Source organism: Agelaius phoeniceus, chromosome 11 (assembly GCF_051311805.1).
Source record: "Agelaius phoeniceus isolate bAgePho1 chromosome 11, bAgePho1.hap1, whole genome shotgun sequence".
Lineage (NCBI taxonomy): Eukaryota > Metazoa > Chordata > Aves > Passeriformes > Icteridae > Agelaius > Agelaius phoeniceus.
In genome coordinates this window covers 13,069,131-13,096,848 of record NC_135275.1, presented here as the reverse complement: position 1 = coordinate 13,096,848, position 27,718 = coordinate 13,069,131, and the positions used below count along the sequence as shown (strand labels likewise).

The window sequence follows — 27,718 nt, the reverse complement described above, 5'->3', positions numbered from 1 at the left end:
GCACGGTGCACCCTCGACACGCAGCAGCTGCAGGGCTTCGTTACTGCCTCTTACAAAAACCTTCAACTCCTTTTGGTGTGCCCTGCTTTGAGCCAGGGGCACCATTTTATCTGTAAGAGCCCTTTAGCATAGCATGACATCTGAGAGACTTCAGCAGGATATGAGTTTGCTCTGGTACTGAGGTATGATTTAATATCCTCAATTGTTCTGGAAATTTGAGCTGCATGATTCAGGAGACTTGCATGAGTATGGTCACTCCAGTGCTTAATGAGACTTATGTGCTTAAATGTGATGGACGCTGTAATCACATTTCTAACGCGCTGATTCAGACCGGGAGGGGGAGAAAACCCGAACCAAGGGGAGCTGTGCCCTGCCGGTGCCGGAGGCTTTCGCACAGGAAGCTCGCAACACGAACTCTGGCAAACGCCAAAACGAGGAGGGAAAAAACCCCGCCAACCAACCCAACAAAAAACACCCCCAAGAACCCAAACAGAGGAAGCGTCTTTCCGCAGCTCTCAATTGCCGCCTCCTGTTTACGCTGCCCACGCTGGAAGCTGTCACCCTTCCCCTGCCACCCTGCCCGGGCCCCGGGGGGAGAGCGGGGAGCGCTCCGAGAGCGACACCCGGGGCACCGGGGGGCACCGGGGGCACCAGTGGTACCGGCAGGGCCCGGAGCTGCTGCCGGCGTGGCGGGCGTGCGGCAGCGGCGCTGCGGGCTCGGCGCCGGGGCAGGACCGGCGGCTGCCACTCACGGCGCCGCCTCCGCCTCCCTCCGCGGGCGGGGGCCGGGCTCGAACCCGCGGCCGCCGCCGCCGCCGCCGCGCCCCGATGTGGCGGGAGCCGCCCGCGCTCGCAGCGCCCCGGCCGCGCCCGCGGGGACAGCCCCGGCCCCGGCAGCGCCCCCGCAGCACAGCCAGCCGGTAAGAGCACGGACGGACGGGCGCGGATCCCCGGCCCGCACTGCCGGACTGTCCTCCCCATCTTCCTGCCCATCCTCCCTCCCTCCCTCCACGCCCCAGCGGCTATTGGGGCCTCCCAGCTGTTCCCTCCGCTCTCCAGATGTTGGGGCTGGTCCTACCTGGGATAGCGCGGGGCCTCGGGGTGTTCCATTCGGAAAATGAGAGCATCAGGGAACATCTGGCGGAGGTTAATCCCGATGAGAGCTGGCAGGAGGTGATGGGTGAAAGACTTGGGGCGCTGCCTGGGCCAGCAGTATGACTGACAGTTCCATCAAGAAAGGAGATTTGATGGCAGCAAAAGGGCTACTAGTTAGGATTTTGCATGTTTATTTTTTTCTTGTAAGATGCTGTGGGGTCATGGCAACTTCTCTGTAGATGGATGAGTCATGTAGTGCATGTGTGTCAACTAAGGCACAAAAGGAAGGAAAAGTATCCAGAGTAGCATGAAGACCAAAGAATTGTCTTGTTGTTGAGGAGCTATGCTAAGAAGTAAGCATAGTCACTAGTCACACAGTCACACACCTGGATGCTAGTCCTTTGCTGGGCTGTGGGATGCTAGGATATAAGGAAGTCAGCTGCTCCCATTTCTTGGCTGGGGTCAGGTCCTGGAAAGGATTGCATTCTGCTGGGCTCATAAGTTCCTTGTGACTCCCAGTGTGAGAGCTGGCGGGTCAAGAGTTCAGGCCATGTGCAGCACTGTTCTTCTGGGCATTCTCAGGGGAGCAGCCAGGATGCACAGCAAGCACTACAGCGTGAACACAGGCCTAGGAAGAGATGCTACTACAGAAAGGGAAATTGGTTCCACACTATACAAAGTTGAAGGCAAACTAAGTACTGGTATTGAGGCCAGCAGAGCATCCTGGGTTTGGGGAGAATGTGGTAGTTTGCCTTCAGTACCAAAGAATTTCCTGTCTCTCACCCACCTGATACTTCTTTTTATCTCATTGTTTCTGACTTTGTTTTTCAGAAAATCTGTGATCCAAAAAAGCCACCATGAAAGGTGAGGAAGCTCGGCAGAGGAGGAAAGAGGGCAGGCCCAGGAATGGAGAGCGACCCCGGCACAGAGGAAAGAGCAAGGGTAAACACAGGGAGAGCAGGCTGGGCAGCCAGGAGCCAGAGGATGTCTCTCTGCAGGCCCAGCAGAAGCTGCTGGCTGAGGAGAAAGCAGCCATGGCAAAGTCACAGGAAGAGTCAGCAATCTCAATTTGCCTGCAAGTGCTCCTGCCCTACCTCCTGGCTGGGCTTGGCATGGTCCTGGCGGGCATGGTTTTGGATTATGTTCAGGTAAGGGGAAGAAACTCATCTGACATACCTGCTGTGGGATAAGTGGGGGACTTCACAGGCAGGGGATTTGCTCTGGGAATGGCATAGTAAGGGAGGATTTGCAGCAGTTTCCTATGCCAGCATGTCCCTCAAAGTCAGCTGTTATGTACTGTGCAGCTCTCTTGAGACATGTGGTGCTTTTCTGGTGCCTTTCCTCCTCTGGATAAAAAAGAGAACACGGCATTAAAGAGTACATAAGAATGATTAGGAATGTGGACTCCTAATTGATTAGTGATTAGGAATATGCAGAGGTCTCCCCTTGGTCCTGGGAGGAGGATGGGTGAGCACAGCCTGGGGTGGCACAGTGCTTTCCTGCAGCAGACACAGAGGTGACATCACTCAGGGATGTAGCTCTGGACAGTCCTGCACCTGCTGCTTCCCTGCACAAGGCATCAGCCAGCCCAGCACTGTTAACATTTCCTACAACAGCTCAGCCCTGCCTGTGCACCATGCCCTTTTCTAAGGCCTCACAGCAGAAGACTTGAATTCCTTAAGTCCCATTTCTGACTCTGTGGGGATCAGGATGAGACCTTTCCTCCTATGGTGCACCAATACAGACCTTTAAGGCAATAATCAGCACCTAATTTTAGACAGTTTAAAGCTGATTATAAATTGCCATGCCTTTGCACTCTGGGTTCCTCTAACAGCATGCCTTTTTGTTAACCTTGTTATTTGACTAACTAGTGAGGTCAAACTACCCTGACCTATCTGATACAGGGACACAGAAGCTTCAGTACATTGACAACTTTCACAAATGTGGAGCTGTGTTCCTTTGTCATTAACCCAGGGCTGATCTCCTTGAGCTAGAAGAGCTACAAAGGCTTAGTTAGGAGTGACACAGTATCCTTAACTGACCTCAGCTTGTACTTGATACCCAGCAGAATGTCTAGTCAGATCACAGAGCACCAGGCAAATGCACAACTCAGTGTCAAACTACTTTTTGTCTCCTTAGACATTATTCCCAAGAGCCTTGAACACTGAGCAGACACTTCTGTTTTTATTTTTTAGACTTTCTAGAGCTGCCTGTTCCAAAGGATCTCTGACATTAAATGTATGTTTCTTCCTACTGTGAGTTATTAACGTGTGAAATGGATTGCAGATGGGCTTATGATGTTGGAGGAGGACTTTTCCTTCAGTGTTTCTTCCTTGGGAGTTTTTTTTCCTAGGAGGAACTGAGCCACTAATATGAACAGAATGTGAGGCAGACCTCATTCTCCTCTGAAACTGCAAAAGTCTGTTTTCTGTTTTTTGCAAATAGAGAGCTCACTAAAAGCCATCATAGCAGTGCTTAAAGTATGGGAAATCAACCCATGCAAAATGTCATAGGAAATGTGGCTTTTGGCAATGAGCACAGTGGCTGTTTGTGCATGACCATGGACTGTCTGAGCACATCTCAGCAAGGACTTGCTGCTGCCCTTCCTTCCTGAGCCAGTCCTGGCCTTTGCCTGGCTGCTGCTGTTGTTTCTGAGAGTCCCTGGGCCCCAGGCACTCTCCATCTGCCTGCTTCCATCTCCCCACAACAGTCCTCTTCTCTGCCCTTTGCTGAAGTGGGGAGGAGAAGAGCAAGGTTAGAAACAAAAATTCAGTGCTTGGTGTAGCAGAGAGCTCCCAGAGTCAGGAGTGGTGGTGCTGGAGCAGCTGGGATGTGCAGTCCCTGGAAAGCACCATCAGGTTCTCCTGTGAGCCCGTGGTGTTGGGACAGTGCTGCCAGCCCTGGCACGTTGTGAGAGCATTCTGGCATTTCTGTGTCTCCTTTGCAGGGATCACAAGGTAGGTATGAAACTCTGCTCTCTGACACTTGCTGTCTTTCTGTTCTGATTTTTGTGCTGTGCCAGTGGATGGGGGATCTAGATCAGGGTCAGGACTCACCCAAGAGGCTGTTTCTGCTTTTGCTCCTCTATGGCAGTGCTGCTTGTTGACTAGCTGGCAACAGGAGGATGTATCTGTGTGCAGAGCAGGGCAGCAGTGCACCTCTCCAGGTTTTGCCATCTTGAGTGGCACAGCCATGAGCTGTTGGGTTTTTTTTTAGTTTTTTTCACTAGCTAGTTACAACCTTTTCCCACTCTTGAGCAATGCTCTCTTTCTTCTCAAACCTGATGTATGTTTTCTGGACAAATAAAGTATATTTCTTTGCCAGGAAAATGTGATACATCTCTCTGCTGATAAATATGGTGTGGCTCTTTATCAGAGGCTCCTTAAATGCATAATAAAATGGCCCAGTGTACACACATGGGTCACCTGAACCAATTACCTCTCTGCATACTGATTTATCGGTTGAGGGCTTTTTATGGTGCTTGCTTAGAAGGAGAGAGATGGAGCGTGATAAACTCATAAACCCTGTCAGGCTGATGCTTTAGTACAGGATGTGTTGCTGCTGTGTTTTTTAATGTCATTTGAGTCATTCAGTCTCATTGATATTTCCTTTGCATTAATGCTTCTGCCTGTCATCAATCCAGTTAGCTGTTACAGTGACATATGGGACTAGGTAGGCACATTATTAGAACTGGAAAACCTATGGTTTTGTCCAGAAGTTTCGTCCAGAAATTGTCTTTTATTTCCTTGAAGCCTCTGTGAATGACTAACTAGAACTGGGCCTGCATACTGTCATTTCTCTCTTCCCAGCTGGTGTAAAGAGGTTGGGTCATATGTGGTTATTACAGGACTTTTACTAACCTGGCTCTTCCAGATATCGTGGGACTTTTTTTCCAGTTAGATTAGCTGAAATGTGCTCTCCTGTTAGCTTTCAGCTAACTGGACCATTGTTAGGTGGTGGAGACACTGTATACACCAAGGCAGCTGGGAGGGGAGAAGGTTTTAGGGGCTGTACCAAAATAACAGCCTAGAAAGCAGCGAAGGACAGAGCCTCTGCAGCTCCCGTTTGTTTTCTGCCTTGCCTCCAGGGACATCTGCTCTGTCACCTCAGCTGGTGTGAGCTCAGACCAAAGAAACACTGTCTGAATGGCCAAGAGCTTCCTCAGTTCCCAATTTAGCTGCGAGCATGTCATGTTCTCTCCAACTCCCCCGCAGTGCTGGGGACCCTGCCACAAGGACAGAGTCCACAAGCCATTAGCCTTTTCCTCTCTGCAAGGAATGTGAGGGAAGGGCTTGATCCATCCTAAAAGGTGGTTTTTAAAGCTTTTTGACCCTCTGATTCAATTAGTTTCCCCAAAATAATTATTAGAAAGGAGTCCAGGCATAATACCATGGCTCTCTTCCCTACATGCCTGACTTTGAGCTGAAGCCTTTACGGAGCAGGATACAAATTTTTTTTGCCGTATGTAGCCATGGTGCAACTCTGATTTTTGACCTTGTATAGGCTCCTTAACCATGGAGCTCTGGGGTGAGACCCCTCTCTCAAAGACAGTACTTCCCAGGAGCATGCAGGAGCAGCACGTTTCACGTTAGAGTAGGAAGGGTGACCAGCTCACAGCGTGCCCTTTCTCTCCCTTGCCTGTTGTGCAGAGAGATTATGGAGCTACCTTAAATGAGCTGGGCTAGGACTCTTATCTCGGCCTTTACAAACTAGCAGAAAGTTGAAGTGATGACAGCAGATAAGGGTGCTCGCTTTTGAAGCTTATTGGCTGGTTCTCTGAACATTTTTCCCCCTGAGAGCCAGTCATTCAGAAGTGCAGCTGGCACAGCCTGATTGTTCTGTCCCACGGAGACCATGGAGCCGACACGAGGGGCCGGAGTCTAGGAGGGCAGATCCTGTGTCACCAGCCGGCTCAGCTGTGTCACCTGCCTGGGGCTGGGGTCTAGGAGGGCAGATCCTGTGTCACCAGCCGGCTCAGCTGTGTCACCTGCCTGGGGTTGGGGTCTAGGAGGGCAGATCCTGTGTCACCAGCCGGCTCAGCTGTGTCACCTGCCTGGGGTTGGGGTCTAGGAGGGCAGATCCTGTGTCACCAGCCGGCTCAGCTGTGTCACCTGCCTGGGGACAGGACCTGCGTAACGCCGCCGTCAGCTGAGAGAAACGTGGGCTCCTGCTCTGCTTGACCTTTCGTCACCTTGGAGAAGTGCAAAATGGATCGTGGTTGGTAACTCCCCACCTCCTCGGCCTCGGGACAGTGAGGAAAGTTCAGCAGTGCCTGTGGTGGGGGCGAGGAGCCGGGCTGGTTGGCAGCAGCTTACACATTAAACCCTCGCAGCGAACGCGCGCCGCGCTCTGACAAGAAATGTAACCCGAGGAGAAAGGACACCAGTGTGTTTGAGCACACTGAGGGATTCTTGTGTGACTTGTTACTCTTTCAGTGCTGTAGCCTGAGCAGGTCTTACTGGTTTTTACCGAAGTGGTGGGAGCTGAATGGGGTGTGGGCTCGTTTCTATTCGTCCACAAGCATCTCTACAATCTTCTCTTCTCTTTTTAAATTCCCCCCTGGATATAAATCAGAGAAATTGTGTCCATCGAGTTTGCTGCCACCTGGGCTCAACCCAGCTGAACCAATTTTGGAGGATACCCTTGCTGCAATCATCTGGACGTGCTCCTAGGAGGAGAAGAAACTAAAGGAATTTGGCATCGTTGCTGTAGTTTGAGGAAAAACATTCCTTCTGGCTTTGGAGAGAGCTGCAAAGAGGATCTGTGTCATGTCCTGATCTCCCTCCATTTTCCTGCTGAGCATGGGGTAGCAGTGTGTGACCATGGTGGTCACCCAGTTACAGCTGGAACTGTGCTTCCATGGCAAGAAGCTGAGAGGTTTCACCTGCAAGTTGACCAGGTCAGCCAGTGGATTTCTCCCAGAGACTTCCTTCTCCATTGCCTCCCAGATTTTTGTGCCATTCCTCCTGGCTGGCTTGGGAATGGTAGCTGCTGGCCTCTTGATGGATGTTGTTCAAGTAGGTACCTGTAATTAGGGAACTTGCAGTGAGAGGGTGGGCTAAGGCTCTGACCTTGAGCATTTGAGCTTGTTTGTTTGTAATGAGTGTGGTCCTAGCAGCCACTCAGCAGTATGGCTGTAGGCTTTTTCTGTGCTGGAGGGACACCATCCACCTCCTTTAGATCAGTAGCTGGGTTCCTGGATCTACTTAGATCCTTTAGTAGCTGGGTTCCTTGTGGTGTGGGACACTGGTTGTCAGAGGTCTCCCTAGCACTGCTCTGGGTGTGTTAGACAGGGTGCTCCCTTTTCTCTATGGAGCTGAACACTTTGGTAGTGACTCCTGTGAATCAGGCTGCAGCATATTCCCCTGTTGCATGATATCATTTCTTTCCTTCAAAAACTGCTGATAAGGAGATCTAGGTCAGGGTTGTTATTAACTACCTGTTTTACTTAGAGGCAAGTTCATGCTTTCAGTTCTTTGCAAACAACCTAATACAATCTTTGGTCTAGAAAGCGTTTAGATAGTGTGATGAGAGGCATGCCACCATAAAATGATTAGCCTTGCCTACAAACAGTGCTTCTTGGGCAGTTCCTGAGGTGGGTATAAATTTAGAATGACTTCCCCTGGCTGCCAGGGAGTGCTGCAGCATTTACACCATTGTGCCCCCCAACCAGGATCTGTCCCATCCGTGTCTCCTTTGTGCTGGTGGCACAAATAGAAATGCAAAATTTGATCTTGTTTGAGCATTTAATGCTGGTGGATTTACAAATCAAAAGGCTGGCAGAGTTTCCCAAGGATATATCCTACACTCTGAGCTCACTGGAATACATTGGATTCTCTGGCATTAATACCACAGGAGGAGCTAAATATGGATACTTGAATGTTTGGAAAGACAATACCTTGCTTGTTTTTTTCTTCCACTGGAAGAAACAAAGAAGGCAGAGAGGTTGAACTAAAGGGAGCATAAGGAATATCAAAGAAGGGTTAACTGGAGTGGCACAGGCTCTTTCTGGGCTGTTTTTGTCATCTCCACCTTGTGCTGTGCTTAGGCACAGACCTGTCTTGCAGCATTACAGAAGTTCTCAAACTACCCAAGATGTTATGTTGATAGTTAGCATTTGTCTCAAAGAAGGAGAAAGACACAGCACATACCCACTCTGTACCTTGGAGTGAGCAGGTCTTTGTCCAGAAGAAATCAATTCACTTGCTAAGAACTGAGCTGTGTTCAAAAATGTAACTGTATCCAGACTGATGGGAAACGCAGGCCGTGTATGCATACCTTGCACCTGTCCTTTAACTGACAATGTGCAACCTAGTTTGTGTATTTGCTCACTTGACTCATAGAAATGGGGTCAGGTGTAAACCACAACCACAGGAAGTGTATATTTTGGTGAAGTATGTTGAAATAGAAATGGTCAGTCCATGGGTTCAGCTCCCAGAGGAGGGAGCCCAGTGCATTGATGGCACAGGAGAGATGTTAGTGACGTGAGCTGCCATGGTAGCAACAACCCCACAGCTAAAAACAAAACCAGTAGCTGGGAAAACGCAGAGATCTTAGTTTTTAAAGGTTTAGGATATTGTTCTGTGCTTCTTTGTCTTTGAGCTGTTGATTTTCAACTTCTTGCAAGTGTGAGAGATAGAAACTCACAGTCCTGTCCAACTAAAACCTGACACCAAGTTTGTTTGCTTGAGGCCAGGTACCATGAGACTCATTGCCAGGCATGAGGGCTCACATACTGAAACTACAGGTTTTTCAAGTCCAGGAGTCTCAGGTTTGCCCATTTTCTAGTGGTTCTTCTGGCTGAGGAATGTTTTACCCTAGTGACTGCAAAACATTCTTAGGAAACTCTGTTTGCCTTGGACAGGGAGATGTATGGGCAAGCTTAAGGATGGTATCTAGAGCATAGATAATACTGAGTTTAATCCTGCTGCCCTTCTTTTATTACATTCAAAATATCTTGAAATAACTTGGTTCTGTGTTGTGAGTCCAGCTGATGCTGTCTTTTGCAGGGCTTATATTGCTGTAAAGAGAACAAAGTGTAAATTGCTCATTTGTATCCTACCAAACTTGTCAGGATTTTGGCAGATTCTGATCTGCTCTGGGATGAAACCAAGAACTGTTCATATTAGTGTTTAAGAGAAAAATCAACAGAAGAGATTTATCTAGCCCAGTTGACTCTAAGGCTCAGACCTGGGTCTCCCATGCTGTAGGAAAAGGATGCCCAAAGAAGAAGATGTTTGCAAGGATGCCCAAAGAAGAAGATGTTTGCCATTTTCCCTTCCTGTGTGTGCAGGTGATTCAGTCTCTCTGCAGGGCTGATAGCAAGGCACAGGTTTTTTTTCCTTCTGGATATTTCTGCCCCTGTTCCAGTGGTCCTTGGCTGCAGGTCCATCTGGATTCTGGGCTGGCTGGCATTGCTGGAGACCTTGCAGGGCCCTGCCAGTGTTTGGCCCACTTTTTTACAGTAAGGTGAAGAATCATATTGAAGCTGGCTGATCAGATTTCCAACCAGAGAATTCAGGAGGAAAGCTTCCCTTTCATTTTCCCTTTCCACACCACTGGAGTGGGACACGGTCCAAATAAAAGTCACAGATATAAGATATCTCTGTCCTTTGTTGACAAAGGCCCATGAGATGATTAGCTTTGAAAAGGATTTTGAATTGGCTTGCATTTTGTACTCTAGGATATTTTGATCTTTTTGTTGACTTGTTCAGAGCCATGGAAAACCTCTGAGGCTTCTGAGCTGCTGCCATGGGAGATGGATGTCCTGGGGAGGTTACAGGACAGGCTGGGTCTGTGAGGACAGTGTGGGGAGCTGCAGCAGGGCTGCACTGGGGCTGGGGGCTGCACTGGGGCCGGGGGCTGCACTGGGGCTGGGGCTGTGACCGTGTTCACAGGGGTCCGAAGATGAGGGAAGAGATGAGGATCTGACTCCATGTTTCAGAAGGCTTGATTTATTATTTTATGATATATATTATATTAAAACTATACTAAAAGAATAGAAGAAAGGATTTCATCAGAAGGCTAGCAAGGAATAGAAAAAGAATGAATAACAAAGACTTGTAGCTCGGACTCTCTGTCTCACAGCTGACTGTGATTGGCCATTAATTAGAAACAACTGCATGAGACCAATCCCAGATGCACCTGTTGCATTCCACAGCAGCAGATAACCATTGGTTACATTTTGTTCCTGAGGCCTCTCAGCTTCTCAGGAGGAAAAATCCTAAAGAAAGGATTTTCCATAAAAGATGTCTGTGGCACGGGGGGGCTGCACTGGGGCTGGGGGCTGGCTCAGTGCATCCATGGTGAATAACCTCTCTTCCTCTGAGGGACCCCATAAGCAGATCCAGCTGCTTTGGGTAGAACATGGAATTTTTTATTAACCCATTATTAACCAAGCTTCTTCAGAGCTGAGTTTTAGGGCTGAAACTCCATTATGAAAATGTGAAATGGGAAAGAGTCTCTTTCTGGCGCTGTGTCTGCCTGTGTGGGTTTCCATGGAATGGTTTTGTTCTTTCTAGGCCAGCTTTTGTCTCAAGGGACAGACATTTCCTAGGCTTTGTCCAGGTGTCTTCATTCAGGTAGCTCCCTGCCTGCATGCTCCAAACTGCCCCCCTCAGCCACTCCTCCAGCTGACAGTCCTGCAAGGTGATGGCACAGGCATCATCTGTTTATTCTGTATTTCTGCAGTCACTAGCACACCGGAGCCCTGGCTGCTGTGGTATAAATCATTAAGAATCTTTCCTTAGGCTCTCAGTGAGTCACTAATGAGACTCAAATAGAGGCAATTAAGTCAGCTTTTTTTTTTTATTAGCTCAGTTGTGTGATTATTAATTGTTCAGAGCTTTCAGGTGTAATTATATCTAAGGCAGAGTCCCAAAAAGTCATACCTCATATGCTGAAACTTCTGTTCTGATGGCCTGAGACCTGCAAAATCTATTATGTCACAAGGATTGGAGCTTACCTAGATATATCAAAGTTATATCTCCCAAAGGTGGCATGCACAGAAAATAGACAGTTGAGTTTTTCTGTTGCTTTCTGTTTATGTCTTTTTATGTGCAAAATATGCAAGGTCTTAAGTATGAATTTCTGCATACCTCTGTGCTTTAAATGATTGGGAGTTCTACATTGTGACTGTGAAGTCTGTGTTTTCTCCTCTTTCTTTTGAAGGTGTCAAAGATGTGTTTGGATCTTTATTCTTAATTAAAGAGAGAGGAGAGGGGGGGATATGAATCTCTAAAAGAAATGTCCACCCCTAGCTTTTCTCAGGTACTTAAGTTCCATGTTAACAAATTTAAACAAAACTGTAGTGTGCCAAATAAGGGGACAATTTTTGTGCAGTTGGTTGTTTATGCAACAGTAACATACCTTGAACATTTTGAAACGTGCCTGTTCCAGCACTGCCAGGGGAAGTGCCTTTTTTATATTGATAATAACGTTTGCTGTTATCTGCACTTCTGAGGTGCCTTGCACCACATGCTCAGGACTGGCTCAGCCCCAATTTCATCCATCCTGACTGAGAAGGAAGCTGTGAGTTCTTCCCAGCAGAGAGACACCACCACCTTCCCACAGCTTCCCGTGGCACAGCCAGAGAAAAACACCTCGATACAGGTGTTTATTATTGCCCCCTGTATGTATTTCCTAACAGGCTGGCAGCTGAATGTGTCACCATTTGCTGGGTCTGTCCAACCACCTGGGTATTCAGGTTTATAGAATCCCAGTGGATGTGAAAAAGGTGGGTAGGGATGTGCTGGTTTGTTTTGTCCTCCAGTGCCAGAATTCAGGACCACCATGGGTACCAGCCAGTGGCAAGTTGGAGAGAATGAACAAATTTATCTTCATGTGATGTGCAGCTAAACTGGGGAAATCTGTGCTACATGATGGCACATGGCTTGGAGGGGGGAGTTTGGATGAGGACCTGACAGAGAAAACCTTTCAGCACTGGGAAATGTGCAGAAAGCCCCCAGCAGCTCAGTACCCTGTGGAGATAGTCAGAGTCTGGAAAATACACAGGAGAGCTTTCCCATGTACTTGTTGTTTTTGTAGATTCTTGTTTTACACACCCAAATTGGATTCTTGGCAGAGCTAAGGATGGACCTTTGAAGTGACTCATTGCAGCCACCCTTTTTTCCTTGTATTCTCCTCTTAGATGTTGGGCTCGTTGCTTTTCCTTCATGCTGAGTGGCCCCATTCTGTGATTCCATCCTGATTTAAACCTCTCTGGCCACAGCAGGGCTTTGCCAACAGCCTTGAATGCACAGAGGAGGGATGAATTCTATTCCAAGGCACTGTGTGGTACAAAAATTAGAGAAGACATGTCAGTCAACAAAGTTTGTTATGTTTTCACATTGTCTCTGGTGTTGCAGCTGGTTCAGCAGCTTTGTACAGTTCAGCTTCAGAGGAGCAACAACAACCAAGATATTGGCCCAGCAGTTTGGCTTATGAGAGATCTTAATTCAAAACCTTTTTCCAGCTGTAACTGGAAAAAGGTAACAGGAAGATTTAGGAACTGCTTGGTGGAGAAGAGATGCAAAAATCTCATTCCCTCCCCCCACCAGTCTTAGATGCTCGAGTAGAAGTTTGGTAAGAAAAGACAGACACAACTTCTTGTGAGATCATTTTCTATATCTTTGGTTTTGTTCTTATGAGTTTGGATGGCAGTAGAGGTTCCTGTTTCTGGTGTCAGTGCAAGGGATGGAGAACATGCTCCATTTAATTTGGTTTGTGAACTTTAATTATTTTTAATACTGGTCTTGGCTGATGCTAAAGAGGTTTTAATTGTTGGGTTTCCAAAATGTAAAGGTTTTATTTTATGGGTTTCCAAAATCTTCTGTTGCCCCTAGAAGGAAAGATCCTTCCCCATTAGGGCAGTGCTTTGTTGTGCACGAGATGAGGAAGAATACTGCAAGCTGAAAATTCCTTCCTTCCTTCCCTCCCAAAATGCAAAACATGGAATGCATCAGGGCAGCATCTGCCCCTGTGTGCACAGGACACCTGGAGGTGCTGAGACAAGACCCTGGGCAGCATCACAGGCTGAGGTCCCTGCCTCTGTTTCCTTGCAGCACTGGGACGTGTTCCGGACCATTACAGAAGTTTTCATCCTGGTTCCTGCCCTGGTTGGCCTGAAGGGAAATCTGGAGATGACACTGGCATCCAGGCTCTCCACTGCTGTGAGTGTTAACAGGCTGGGTAATTTTAGGAGGGGGGTGATTAGCAGGAGACATCAGGAGATTCTTCATTTATATAATCATGCTGTGTATGAGAGATGCCCTTTCTGCTAACTAGAAACTAGTGGGGTGTGAGCATTAAAATAATGTGTTTGCCCTCATTTTGTAACTGGAACAGAGAATTTCCATCTGCGCTTTGAAGGTGAATGAATCCCTGGGTGGCCACTTGCTGATATTTGGGGCCCTGTGACACATGAAGGACACAGAGCCAGGGCTCCACAGCTGCCAGCTCCAGTGCTGGATTGCCTTTCTGTGGGTACTGATCCTTGAGGGCTTCCCAGCTCTCCTACCTTGGGGGGAGCAGACTGAGGCTTCTTGGAACCTGCAGCAGCTTTTGCTGCTCTGTATTTGATCTCCTCTATCTCCCTAAGCAATTTTGTTTACTTTGGTCTTTTTTTTTTTATTCTGCCTCAGGAGAAATTGTAGCTTACCAGAGCAATTTAGGGGGAACAAAGGACAAAAAATGGTTTAATTTGTTCAGCTTTTTCACTTCACTTTTAGCTGGGTGCCCTGCAACACCTCTGCAGCTCCAGTGTGAGCCTCTGATGCCCCTGGGACACTGGGCTGGTGGAAAAGTGTCAAGAAGGAAGTGCAGGGAAGGCTGGGAGATGTTCACCTGTATTTGCCTCTCTGACAGGCCCTTTCCCCCAGGGACCAGGTGAAGCTGCCTTCAGCAGCCACCTGTACCACAGGAACAGCTTTTCAGGGTATCTCTCTTGACTCCTAGGCTAACACTGGACAGATGGATGATGCCCAGAAGCAATGGAAAATGGCCACCTGCAATTTAGCCCTTATCCAGGTGAGTCACTTCAGCTGGGAGATGCAGAAGTCCCTTTTCTCTGGCTCTGTTGCAGACCAGCAGCATCTGTTCCAGCAGTGCTGAATGCAGAGCTGGTGATTTGGGGCAGGTATCCTCAACACAGCCAAGCAGAGCCAGAACTTGACCTCCAATAAAGCTCTGTGTGGCCCCAGAGCTTGTAGTTTAGCTGTAAAACACATCTGGACATTCACTGCCTTTGTGGACAAACTGAGCTAATAAAATCTCCTTTTGCAGCAGGAGCTGTGGCACAATCCCTGTGTCACAGCAGCCCCTGGATAAAGCCTGTCATTCACTGGCTCTGTTTGGGAATCAGCCTTGGGCAGAGGGGAGAGATGGGAGAAATTGCCTCCTGTAAAGGCAATTCTTCTGCTTGTTAAAACCCAGGAGCCAGCCCAGAGTTTGCACATGGCAAGACCTCAGGCTGGCAGCATGTGTCTGTGTGCTTTCCCTTATCTCCCTGCACAGCTCCAAGCCTCCCAGGAGTGCAGAGCTGATGGGGAGCCCATTTTTGTCTTGACCATGGCTGGACTCTGTGTCCTTTGCTGAAGTGTTATCTGTCCTTTGCAGACCCCCAGAGATTTTCTGCAAACTTTGTCAGGATTTCTTTTTTTGATCTAGTGGAGCCTTGCAGGGATGCTGTTCAAATACTCAGACAATCAGCACCAGTGCCAGGCTCTGCCCTCCAGGCTGTGGCAGTGCTGCAGCCGTGGGGCCAGGGCTGCCAGCAGCAGATGTGGCTGAGTTCTCACCAGCTGTCCTTTGGTCCCCAGGTCCAGGCCACTGTGGTGGGGCTGCTGGCTGCTGTGGCTGCTGTGATCCTGGGAGCCATCTCCAAGGGCTCTGTGGAGCTGAGCCAGGCTGCTGTGCTGTGTGCCAGCAGTGTCACCACGGCCTTCATAGCTGCACTGTCCCTTGGTGAGTGCTTCTGCTTCCTCAGATCCACCATGCAGCACTCAGGAGGGGCATGAGCTGTCCCTGTCCCACCAGGGAGGCCCAGCTGGCGTCCCTCTGGCCTGGCAGAGGGAGGAGGGGTGCAGGGAGCTGTGGCTGCTGCTTTCATCCTCTCTGCATCCTGCCTGTGCTCCTCTTCCCCCATGGTCTGCAGCATCCACAGGCAGCAGTCAAAATGTGCTTCCCCTGACACATGAAAAGTGCCCCAAGCTGTGCTTGGCTGTACAAACACCCCCCACTCTGTGTCTCTGGGGTGTCACACGAGCCATCTACACTGTCCCTTTCCCAGGGGACAGTGCAATAATGTCACCCAGGGACTGAGGGTCTGTTAGCTGACAAATCCACACCACACTCGAGATGGGTCACCCCACACCTATGGGCAGCCCTGCAGTTTGCCTGCTATGAGCTGGGAACCAGGCAGCTCTGTCCCCTGGCTCTTCCCCTTCCAGGGGAATGTGATGGGCTGGGCAGAGGAGCTGAGGCCTGAAGATCTCCAGTTTGTGGGTCTGCCATACGAGGGCAGCATGATACCCTGAATAGAGCAGCTGGCACAAAGGATGCTGCAAGTTTTCTAAATGAAAGGGACAAGTTAGAACAACTGCATATCCTGAAGCTGGAGTCAAAGGGTGATTGGAGATGCCTTTGATGGAAAACGTGGGCTGAGGCAGTTGTTAAAAACCAGCAGCTCAGCTTTCATTACTCTTCCCTACAATCTCCCTGCTTGGTGGGGTACAGAGAGCCTTTGCTGCTGTACTCTCTCAGGTTTGACATCAGTTTTTTCCCTGGACATGTCACAGGCAGCCTGTGTGTGGGTGCACAAGGGAAAGCTGCTGTTTTTATGGCCAGGGAGGGGAGCAGCATGAGCTGTGCTGAGGGGAGGGGAGTGTGGGTGTGTGGGAGGGCTGCTGTGGAAATGTCACCTTGTGTGGGGATGTGTTTTTGTGTTGTATCAGGGAAGATGCATTTGTAGCATTTCTTGGGGTAGAACTGATGCTCCTGTGAATGCTCAGCTTTGGGGGGGCTGTGTAGACAGGCACAGAGAGGCTGTGAGCTGGAGGGAATCACCATTTCTTGAGCTTCCTTTGGTGCAGGCTGTCAGCCACAGAGAGACTTTGAAGGGATGTCTTATGTCTTGTCTCAAGGCTGCCTTTGCTAGTTAGCTTATTCCAGGTGCTTCTTCCACATCCCTGATAGCTGAGGTGTAGCCATGATATTTTCTGAAAAATCCTTTCCTTAGGATTTTTCCTCCTGAGAAGCTGAGAGGCCTCAGGAACAAAATGTAAACAATGGTTATCTGCTGCTGTGGAATGCAACAGGTGGATCTGGGATTGGTCTTGTGTGGTTGTTTCTAATTAATGGCCAATCACAGCCCAGCTGGCTCGGACTCTGTCTGAGACACAAGCTTTTGTTGTTCATTCTTTTTTTTTTCCTATTCTTAGCTAGCCTTCTGATGAAATCCTTTCTTCTATTCTTTTAGTATAGTTTTAATATAATATATATTATAAAATAATAAATCAAGCCTGCTGAAACATGGAGTCAGATCCTCGTCTCTTCCCTCATCCTCGAACCCCTGTGCACACAATCACACTGAGGGATTCCCACATGTTCACCAGGGTTTGGGGTTTGTGCTCCTAAACTTGGGCAAGCAAAACCTCTCTTCTCCCCAGAAATGCTGAAAAGCAGCTCAATATTCCAGGTGCACCTCAGAGGACAAGGGAAGAGACCATAACCCCTTGACACTGGACCTGCTCACAGCATCAATATCCCCCCAGTGCAAATTAAAGCAGCCCTAAAGGCTCTGGGACACGAGGGCCCAGTCTGATGGCTGGGCTGAAAAGCTGAAGCAGGCTACTGTAAGGAAGCTCATTGCTCCTTGGTGATTCAAACTTTGAGACATTTCAGTCTGATGTGGAAAATATCTTTGTGCTGTGGAATCCAGAGGAGGGGATGGCACCAAGAGGCTGCTGCATGCCTGCTGTGTGCTTATCTATGAGTGTGCTTCGTGCCTGCTCCTGCTTCAAGGCAGCAAAGATTAGGCTGCTCAGGAGGGGAGCTTCTACATTTGGGCTGCCTGCTGGTATCTGCTTTGATCCCTGGAATTTGCTTGTGTGCCTCTGGGCCCTTGGTGCAGTTCATAAGGACAGAGTCATGCACTTCAGGTTGGTGAAAACAAAAGGACGAGTTCCTGGGGGTGCCCAGTCTCCAGCTGCACTGTGCTCTTGTGGGTAACATGCTTCTTGCTTCTCTCAGACCCCCACATCCTGAACCAGAGCAGCAGCTCTGGGCTCAAACACAGCCAAATGCTCTCTCTGATGCCTGCTCTGTGTCTTCTCTAGGTCTGGTGATGATTGGTGTGATCATTGGAGCCAGGAAAGTTGGGATCAATCCAGACAATGTCGCCACACCCATAGCAGCGAGCCTGGGAGATTTGATAACCCTTTCCCTCCTGGCAGGAATCAGCAGCACACTCTTCAAATACATAGGTACAGTGTTCAGCAGGGAGCTGCAGCTCAGCAAGGGGGCTCACAAATCCTTCTGAAATTACTGCAGGCTGCCTCAGCATTTCTGGCATGATTCAGAATGGAGGCTGTCATGCCACTGGGGTAAAAAAACGACCAAAGAGGCTTTTTCCAGACTGTCTTTTAGTAACAAACTGGAAGGCAGAGCCTAGTAAACACAAGTGGGATTTGTCAAAGAAATGACCAACATGTATTGTGCAGCTTTGGAACAGGAGGCTGGCATATGTGACACTGAGCCTGTTCCTCGATCTGTCACTGGCCAGCAGAACTCCTTCCTGTGCATGGCTAACAGCAGCTCCTTCCTCACAAGGCAATTCCAGGGGTTTGGCACTAGTAAAATATTCTTGTATCCTCTCACATGGAGAGTCATGGATGAACAAGATATTCAGTTGGAGGGAAGTAGTCTGCAGTGTTTTGTGCCTGCAGGACTCTGAGTAGGAGTTGTGGTTTGGGGTTAGCTGTGCTGCTGCTTGCCAAAGGCTTGGGCACCTGATGACCCTCAGAAGTTCAAAACATTGGTGATATGTGTCTGTTGCTTTTAAAGTGCTAGGCTATTTACTGTGAGCCTAAGCTAGAACAGAAATGGGAAAATAAAAAGATCCAGCAAACTCAATTCCATTTGAAACCCAAACTGTTGCTCCAGACTGAGCAGAACAGCGAGGCAGCTGTTCTCAGTTTGCATAACTCATTCCATGTGCAAGCACAAGTGAGGGAGGGAAGGAGCCCACACTGCAGGGAGAGGCCTATGGATTGCTTCCATCCTGTCCTCCTTGAGCTTCAGAGGTGCTTTTTTTTTAATAGGATTTTTCCATTATGCCATTGCACCTGCCTCTGTAAAGCTAATCTATCTTTCAGTTGCTGAGCCTCAGATAATATCTCCCAGAGAGCACAGGGCAGAACAACATGATAACCTCTGTGGCTGTGACCAGAGAGCATTTCTGGGGTTGCCAGAGTAGTTTAAAGAGCCTCTTGAGATGGAAAATAGTCAGCACACAGACACCAAGTCATTGGGAGCATGAAGTGAAGCAGGTAGAAGGATGGCACTGCTGATGGTGCTTGAACAAATCCATTTCCCTGCCCAGTGTGTAATAAGGTGCAGGTCACCCTCTAAAAACTTCTGGGTCCTACCAAAATGTGTGTATGTATCCTTCAAAAATATTGATGAGCCTGTAAAGTTTGAAGTACTGTGTGCCACCTGATGCAGCACCTTCTCCTTCTGCAGAATATTCTTGCCAGAGAAGATTCTCAATTTTTTTTTTAAATTTCCTCTGGTCCTTCTCAGTCCTGCATAAAGGAGATACAAACTGTGCCAAAGGGTTTCAGCTTGCTTATGGGCTGCCTGTGAGAGAATGTAGCAGAACTGGAATGTGGAGCCTGAACACCATTCATCCCACCAGGAGCCTTTCTGTGGGCTCTGATAAGGTTTGATCAACTCCAGTGCTCTGCCTGCATTATTTAAGAAGGAATTAATTGGTCAAAACAGCACGTGGTATGGGTAAGAGACCCAGTTCAGCAGCTGAGTCTGTCATACAACCCACCTGTCCTGGATGACTCCAGAGGGTAAAATGCACTGACAAAACTCTAAACTCCCAGGAGGAGATGCATTTCAGTGTCCACTGAAGCCTCTCAGGAGGAGTTGCACCTCTTTGTGTGAGAGCCTTTCACTCCCAGAAGATGCCATCACGTCGGTGCTGTCTCACCCAGGTAGCCCAAGGCCCTGGCAGTGGTGTTTTTAAAAATGCACACTTGGAGCTGCTTCATCTCCCAGATTACCTGCAAAGCCAGCATTACATCCCACTGCCTTTGGCCCCAGCTCAGAGACCAGATGGAGAGCTTTGTTGAAGGAGCATTTTTGTATCAAAAGGGCTGGCATCAGCCCCATTGCTCGAAGGTGTTTCTCATGCTTCTGAGTCATGTTTATTTTCTTTTAGTGCTGCACATCTTAGTTTTTAATTTCTTTGTTTCTAAAGATCCAAGGCTATGCCTCTGCAGAATGGAAAAAGCACCTCATGGAAACACATGCAAGCTAGCACAAAAGAAAGCCCAGATCTGAACTGGCTGATATGTGCCAGAGAACATTTGTTCCTATAGCGCAGACCAGCTGCTCAGCAATTCTGCTAGCTCGCCTCCTAAAGTGCTTCTTACCTCTTGTTTTAGGTGAAGGTATGAGGTGTCTGCCCTGAGTAGGATACAGCTTCCACACAGGAGTTTCCCCCTTGCCCTGCTGTTTGATTTGCACCCTGAAGCCAGAAATTTTGCAACTTTTTATCTTTCTTAGTCGGAGATGAAATTGGAGAGTTGTTCGTCTTCAAATATAACTTGCTTTGAATCCTGCTGATTTTCAAACAGCATCCTCTAGCAGTGAATTTCAGGGATTAATTATGAATTTCTGTGGTGGAATGAGGTGGTTTTGTGGGGACTATCATGCTTCATGTGATTTTTCCTCTAACATACCTCAGTTGGAGCAAGAATCCTGCTGCATTTCTTCCCATCTTTGTGCATTACAATTTTGGCAACCGATGAAGCTACGGATATTTAATTCAACATTTCTTTTCCTTGCCAGATGTGAAGTACCTCTCTCCTCTGATCTGTGCTGTGTTCATTGTCATGATCCCTCTCTGGGTTGCTATTGCCAAGCAAAGCCCATCCCTGGCTGAAGTCCTGAAGTCTGGCTGGCAGCCGGTCATTGTTGCCATGAGCATCAGCAGGTAAGGGAGGCACAGCCCCAGCCCTGGGTCACCCTGCACACACACCCTGGCCTCACTCAGGGGGACACCAAGGGTGACACTGCCAGGGACAGCAGCAGGGGATTTGCCCAGGGCTCCTCAGCCATTGGTGACTCTCCAACAGGCTCTTTTCTGGTCTGTAAAGTTTGAAGTATTGTGTGCCACCTGCAGCACCTTCTCCTGCTGCAGAATATCCTCTTTGTGGGGGTACCAGTCGTCAGTTTTCCTGGGTCTGGATTGAAGACACTTGAGACAGTAATTTGTGTTGGGACTCAGGTGTTTATTTCTTATCAGTAAAACAGTCTCACTACTGTGAGTTCAGCAGCTTTTCATTAGAAGGCACAAAATGGCTAACAGTCTTTTGTTACAAGGTCTTTTAAGACTAAACCTATCCAATTAAGAACTGACACCTGGATTATTTTCCCTTTTACCCCAATAACTGATCCCACAGAGCTGCAATGGGGACTTTTCTGCCCAATTACAAAATGCCACACAAACCCATGAGGAAGAAGGAAGAAGAAGCATGAAGAAGAAACCCAGGACAGCACCCTGTGTCCTCCATCTTGCTTCCATCCACAACATACTAAAAATCCCAAAACCTCAATTTCTCACCAAGTGATACACCTACACTGCTCTCTATAATCTATTTCACACTTTTGTGGATTCCAGTCTATCTTGAAGTCTAGGAAACTTTCTCCATGAATGAGGGTGAGAGTCAGTGCTGCCCTGGGGGTCAGGGCACCCCAGAGCAGACAGAGAAATATTCCCTGTGCCCTGGGTTTCCACACCTCTTGCCAGAGAAGGTTCTCAATTTTATTTTTTTTTAATTGCCTCTGGTCCTTCTCAGTCCTGCATAAAGGAGATACAAACTGTGCCAAAGGGTTTCAGTCTGTCTCTCTTATTTGTGAGACAGCTGATAAGGAGCCCCCAAAGGACTGGGAAAAGCAAATCATTCTGAGTCTCACTCACACATCCAGGCACCACATGGGTGAAAGCCAGGAAGCTGAAAGCACAGATGATGATCATCACAAATTGTCAGGCTTCAACCTCATTCTTATCCCGCTGTAAAGAGAAAATACTGGTAAATGTAGAGCCAGGTAGTTCCTTCTTCCTGTGCTACAAGCTGAGATCTGGAAGAGAATTAAAAAAAACTGCTAAGTCCAGTATAGAAGTGTAACAAAACTCTGTGGGAGGATGATAATGCTTTCCTAACTACTTCCAGTTTTTCTTGGGGGTGGGCAAGGAGATCCTTCTGAGCTCATTATGCCATTAACAAAATCTGTAATGCTTTCTGTTGGTGGAAGCTGAGCTGTGGAAGGAGTGCATGGTGAACAGTCCAGTCTGGCAGGGGGGAAGATGCAGTAACCCATGGCAGGGTGCTATTTTCAGTGTAGGAATTGCCCTGGAAAAGACTGCTCCAACCTCATTTGCATCCTTTTCTTAACAGCATTGGTGGGCTCATCCTGGACAAAACTGTAACTGACCCAAACTTTGAAGGCATGGCAGTTTTCACACCTGTGATTAATGGTAGGTTGGGCATGGGGGTTCCATGCATGCTTCGATTTATGCCTCCCCTTCCTCCCAAGGCTTCTGGCATCCCCCATTGCCCTTACATAGAGATCAGTGTTCAATTCCCTGCTCCCATCATGAGTGGAAGTGAAGCCACTGGTCCCCATCATGTTCCTGCTTATGTTTTGAAGTGTCTCTGGAGCAAAACAGCAGTGAGGACAGAGCTGTGCAAGAAGGTTAACAGTATCTCTGAGAGCTACAGTGGCACTTTTCATAAAATCAAACCTACTGGCATGTCACAATAAATCCATTTTCCCTTGTTTCCTTCTCTCCACTCAGTGATTTGTACAGTGCAATCATCCCCTATAAAGAATGTTGATAACTAGTAATATAATTAGATTATACATGTGTATTTATCTGAGAGATTATATGCATGGATTGGATATAATTGGATTTATATATATATATATATAAACATATTTTGTGTTTATATTTATATGTATATTTGTATTTATATTTATAATTTTTATGTGCATGAGATAAATATATATCTTTATATATAAAGATTATTATTATATTTTTGCATATAAAGATTATATGCATGGATTGGATATAATTGGATTTTTATGTATATATATTTTAACATATTCTGTGCATATTTATATTTATATTTATATTTATATTTATATTTATTTACAGTACTTTTATGCACACACCTAACAGTACAATCTGTGATGTTTTGTTGTCTTTTAAACTATAATGTTTCTCTGAGTGAGTAAATCCAAGAAGTGGCCGTGAACAGCATCTGCCTTGCTTTCCCCAGGTGTTGCTCACAGACTGTGTCCAGCCAGGTGCAATTACATCATCTCCAGAGGCCACATCCAGTGCTGGGGAGAAAGGGAAAATGTTTTCAGCCAGCAGTCAGGAGATCACAATTACTGGAGCCTTTCTGATTTTTAGGAGCTGTTCCTGCAAAGTGAATAGTGTGGCACCCCTAGGGATGCAGGGATCAGGTTTTCTCTTTGTCACTGCTGCTCTCAGTGAATGCAGATTGACTCACCTTAGGCTGGGTTTTGGACTGATGTTTCTTGCTGTGGTGAAGGTGGTTTACAGGTTTTCTGTGTTTTTGTCCTCACAGGTGTTGGAGGGAATCTGGTTGCCATCCAAGCCAGCCGAATTTCTACATTCCTGCACTTCTGGAGCATGCCTGGAGTTTTGCCATACAAGATGAGGCAGAACTGGCCCAACCCATGCACCACATTCTTCTCATCAGGTAGACCCTGAGCCCTTGGTGTCCATGTCTCTCTGTCCTCCCAGGCAGCTCCTTTCCCAAGCCTGGCTGGTGAAGCACTGGCTGGGTTTCAAAGGCAGAATTTTCCTCTTCCTCAGAGAAAACTCAGATCAGAGAGGAAGCATCCTTGCAGTGGGCAGCATGAAAAAAAGGCTTAAGGCATATTTGCTCACTGGCATGCAAAGAAAGTGGCCTTCAGGGAGCAGTAAAGAAAGTAATTGAAAAAGAATCTTAGATTTGATCTAACAGAAAGTCATTTTAATGGCCAGCCTACAGCCATCACCTGTGGACAGAGCAGTGAATAGACCATAATCTTGCTGAAAATCAGCAATTCCTCCATCTTCAGCACTGGAAATACTTTAAGCATCAGCAAAACTCAATTTTGTGTCTGTTGTCTTTATAGAGTTCCTCTTGATTTTCCCTGTTAGGCTGAGAGTTAGTGCTAGATCAAACTATAAACTGGGAAAATCTGTTGCAGTGAGGCAGAGCAGAAGTTGTGGGAGGCAGAGAGCAGCTGAGAGGAGTGTTTGCAAGAATCACAGTGGATCAGCACGGAGCACAAAGCCTTTGGCATGCAGTTTCAGTGCTAGACAAAGCTGCTGGGCTGATCCTGCAGACGCTCCCTATGTTTGTGTGATCTAGAGAAAGCATTAGCAATGGGCTTGGTGGGAGGGGGCAGCCCCAGGCTTATGCATTAAAATATTCCCTGTGTCCTGTCCTCCCCTGACCCTCCCCAGCTGCTGTTACCCCTGTTTCTGTCTCTGCTCTGCAGGGGTGAATTCCAAGTCAGCCCGGGTCCTGTTCCTGCTGGTCATCCCAGGGCACCTGGTGTTCCTCTACACCATCCACCTGCTGCAGGGAGGCCACACATCCCTGTCCTTCACCTTTGTGATGTTCTATCTGGCTGCTGCTTTGCTGCAGGTAAACCCCAAACTCTCACCTGAAAGGAATCTATCAGATAGCATAAAACCAGCATCCTCCAGGTTAAAAAGAAGGAGTCACAGTGAAACCTTCAGCAGCAGGTTCTGCTTCCTGTCATTTCAGGTGTGCTTCTGCCAAGAATCATGTACAGTCTGTAGCTCCAGTAATTCTTCACTCAAATTGCCAGGCTCTAGTTTCCCACATGAGCACAACTGTGCTTTAGGGTGAGAGGAGGAAAAACTCCTCAACATCCACTGAGCTGCAGTAAGTGTGCAAAGACACACTTAGCAAGAAGTGCCTTGCTTTAAAATGTTCACTCCTTGGGTCTCTAAACTCCAAATATTTCCAGGCTGCCACTAGTTACCCCAGCAAGGTGAGAAGCATGAGCAGCAGCCAGCAGGTTTCCCCACCCATTTTGGAAACCACTGTCACATTTTATGGTGAAAACCTAGGGAATCCCTCTGGGCAGGGCCTTGTGGGCAAAAAACAAAGGGAAAGCCAAGGCCCTGAGAAGTTCATCTTCAAAAGTAAAAGCTCCTGGTAGGCAATGAGCAGATCATCTGATTTGTTCTGCTTTTCCTGCCCTGTAAACTTTATTTTTCTCACTCAGAAATGCATGTGGCTGTTGCCTGAACTCACAGAGGCTCTGACTTCACTTGCCCTTTTAAATGAGTGATTCATGGATTTGCATGATGAGGTGGCTGACTCTCACTTTGCCTTACAAGCAGCCTTGTGTCTGAGGGTGAATTCCTTGTGTGTGTAAACAATCACTTTGCCTCGACCTTTGCACAGCCCTAAGCCCAGAAGCACAGCCACAGTTTAAAGGAAAATATTTATCCTCCTCTTTATGCATCGAGGTAACTCCTCAACCAAAGCCAGGCATGAAAATACAAGAATAAATGACAGCACAAAGAGCAGCATCCCAGCAACACCACTGACCCCAAAAGATTCCCATGGAGGCCAGTGGAGGAGGGGACACTCAGCCTGGCCCTTTTTCCCCTCTGTTTTACTTTATAAAGAAAGACAGAAAAAAAAAAGTGTTGGGGGGAAAGTTTGGGATTAACTATTCCAAAGTAGAGAGACTTGGGAAAAGTCTGGTTAACAGCCTTTAAACTGCCAAATTTCTGTAGGAAGGGACAGAATAACATTTGCTATGTGGTCATTAGGGGAGGAAACATGAAATCATGGATTTCAAATGGAAAGAGGCAGATTTATGTTAGGCCTTGGGAAAAACAAAAATGGGGGGGAAAAAGCTGTGGGGCTGATTGCTCAGAGTGTGGCATCTGTGAGGGTTGCTCAGCACAAGTTCAACAAATTTTCCATCAGGAAAATGTGGATGTATTTGATCCTGAATTGAGGAAGACAAATGATCTGTGTAAAACACTTGAGTTTCCAGCCAGTTTTAGTTTCTGTGATTCTGTTATTTAATTTACTTCCCCCATCTCTCCTCCTCCCTTTCTCCCAACCCAGCTTGCAGTTTTCACCTTTAGAAATGCTGCCTCAGGCTTTGGTTCCTGATGTGCTGTGGTCTCCCATGGAGGGACCACAGATGTGGGGTGCAAATTCTCTCTCCCTTCTTAATTCAATTAACTAGACAGTCTTTAATCTTTAACGAAAATATTTTTTTTCTGCCATCTGTTTATCAGAATTGGGAATGAAATAAGAATTAAAAGAAATCACAACAAAGATTTTTAAACTGTTGAGATGAAAAAAAAAAGATATTTTTTTTTATCATGTCAGTTCTGCTTGGGATGGCTTTGATGTAAAAACTGCCTCAAACTCCAGTTGTCCACTGAGACTTTTAGGAAAAACAAAGTAGACATGATCTGAATTTCTAATGGAAAAAAAGAAGGATGAAGAGAAAAAAGTCTGGCTACGAACTCATCCTTTGGGGTTGCTTGCATATTCACAGAAACCTTCATCTGGTGGAATGAGTGGAGCACTCCCACTCAAGGCACAGGGATAGGAACTGTACCTTTGGCAGATGCTTTTGGTGTGGCCAGGCTCTGGTTTGGGCAGGCAGTGCTGGTGAGCAGTTCAAGCAGGGTCTCTGCAGTTGTGGCTGGCAGCAGAGGGCTGTGGCACTGTGGGTTATGTGATAGGAGCCAGCTACACCCATGCCATGCCATGCCATGCCATGCCATCCATCCCATCCCATCCCATCCCATCCCACCCATCCCATCCCATCCCATCCCATCCCATCCCATCCCATTCCCATCCCATCCCATCCCATCCCATCCCACCCATCCCATCCCATCCCATCCCATCCCATCCCACCCATCCCATCCCATCCCATCCCATCCCATCCCATCCCATTCCCATCCCATCCCATCCCATCCCATCCCATCCCATCCTGTCCATCCCATCCCATCCCATCCATCCCATCCCATCCCATCCCATCCCATCCCATCCCATCCCATCCCATCCCATCCCACCCATCCCATCCCATCCCATCCCATCCCATCCCATCCCATCCCATCCCATCCCATCCCATCCCATCCCATCCCATCCCATCCCATCCCATTCCCATCCCATCCCATCCCATCCCATCCCATCCCATCCCATCCCATCCCATCCCATTCCCATCCCATCCCATCCCATCCCATTCCCATCCCATCCATCTCATCCCATCTCCTCCCATCCCCTCCCCTCCCATCCCACCCCATCCCAGGAGGAGCCCCAGCTCTCTGGGCAAGGTGTGAATGCTCAGTGGTGCAGTTGGCTCTGGTTCCCTGGCCATGGCCGCCTCCCTTTGGCTCTGAGCCCAGGGTTTGTGTTTCCTTCTCTCTGCCTCTCCCAGGTGGGGATCCTGCTCTACGTGGCCGACCTGATCGTGCGCCTGATGTGGAGGAAGGCTCTGGACCCAGACAATTTCTCCATCCCCTACCTCACTGCCCTGGGGGACCTGCTGGGCACTGGGTTCCTGGCCATCTGCTTCCGCCTGGTCTGGCTCATCCACGGCACAGACATGAACCTGGGCAACTGAGGGTGCCTGCGCTGCTCTCGTCCCTGCTGTGACACGGTGCTCCCCTCCAGTGGGTGCCTGGCACTCTGTGCTGGCTCACCTGGCTGGGCTGGGCCCCCCTGCCACCCCCTGCCCTCCCCACTGTGCCTTACAGGAATCAGCACCCACAAACTCCTGCCCTGGCAGGGGAGCAAAGCGGGTTTAAGGAGCACCCCCTGCTCACACCTGCAAACCAGGCAACAAGGAGCAGTTGGGCCACTGGGGAGGAAGGCAGGAAGGAGCATTTGGGCCATGGTGTCAATCCCCAGCACTGAGACAGCCCTGAGGCTGCTCCAGAGCCTGCCCAGGTCACTGTGTCTGATCCTGCCAGGGGATGCTGCTCCATCAGACTCTGACTTTCCACCAAGGGAAATTCTTTACTCACCCCACTTTCCTCCTGCTCCTGGAGTAGCAGAGCAACCAGAGGCTCAGGATCTGAGGCAGTGAGCTGCTGGCTCATGCCCAGTGGAGGTTATCTAGGGATACCACCTACCTGCCCTGCCAGCATCACTGGTGTCTGACCAAAAAGCTGGTTAGATTGCATTTTAGGGGCAGGAAGGTTTGTTATTACGGTTTATGAAATGTCCAGTAGTTAAAATGTTTATAGAAACACACACATAAATAAAGTGGGTAAAAAAAAAAAAAAGAGTAATGC

The 27,718-nt window shown here is 48.1% G+C and overlaps 1 protein-coding gene across 5 annotated transcripts; it reads left to right on the top strand.

Moving 5' to 3' along the window:
- SLC41A3 (solute carrier family 41 member 3) lies at positions 1-27,715 on the top strand. Of its 5 annotated transcripts, none has more exons than XM_054640182.2 (11): positions 1-182; positions 1,927-2,243; positions 13,158-13,265; positions 14,050-14,121; positions 14,913-15,057; positions 17,430-17,576; positions 20,176-20,320; positions 21,786-21,865; positions 22,986-23,120; positions 23,911-24,059; positions 26,860-27,715. In XM_054640182.2, exons 2-11 carry the CDS (start codon positions 1,953-1,955, stop codon positions 27,043-27,045), a joined length of 1,458 nt encoding a protein of 485 aa, XP_054496157.1. In that variant the 5' UTR covers positions 1-182; positions 1,927-1,952; the 3' UTR covers positions 27,046-27,715. The 5 variants fall into 5 exon arrangements, with proteins under 5 accessions (XP_054496157.1, XP_077040772.1, XP_077040774.1 ...); XM_077184657.1 differs by lacking the exon at positions 1-182 and adding an exon at positions 759-920; XM_077184658.1 differs by lacking the exons at positions 1-182; positions 1,927-2,243 and adding exons at positions 5,874-6,312; positions 6,670-7,112.
- Positions 27,716-27,718: the final 3 nt, after the last annotated feature.

What these genes read in the sequence shown, in the direction of transcription:
- SLC41A3 (XM_054640182.2), top strand. Translation starts at nt 1,953, where the DNA reads ATGAAAGGTGAGGAAGCTCGGCAGAGGAGGAAAGAGGGCAGGCCCAGG. An exon ending in TGGTTTTGGATTATGTTCAG is followed by an intron (nt 2,244 to 13,157) that starts GTAAGGGGAAGA and finishes GTTTCCTTGCAG; the next exon opens with CACTGGGACGTGTTCCGGAC. An exon ending in CACCACATTCTTCTCATCAG is followed by an intron (nt 23,121 to 23,910) that starts GTAGACCCTGAG and finishes TCTGCTCTGCAG; the next exon opens with GGGTGAATTCCAAGTCAGCC.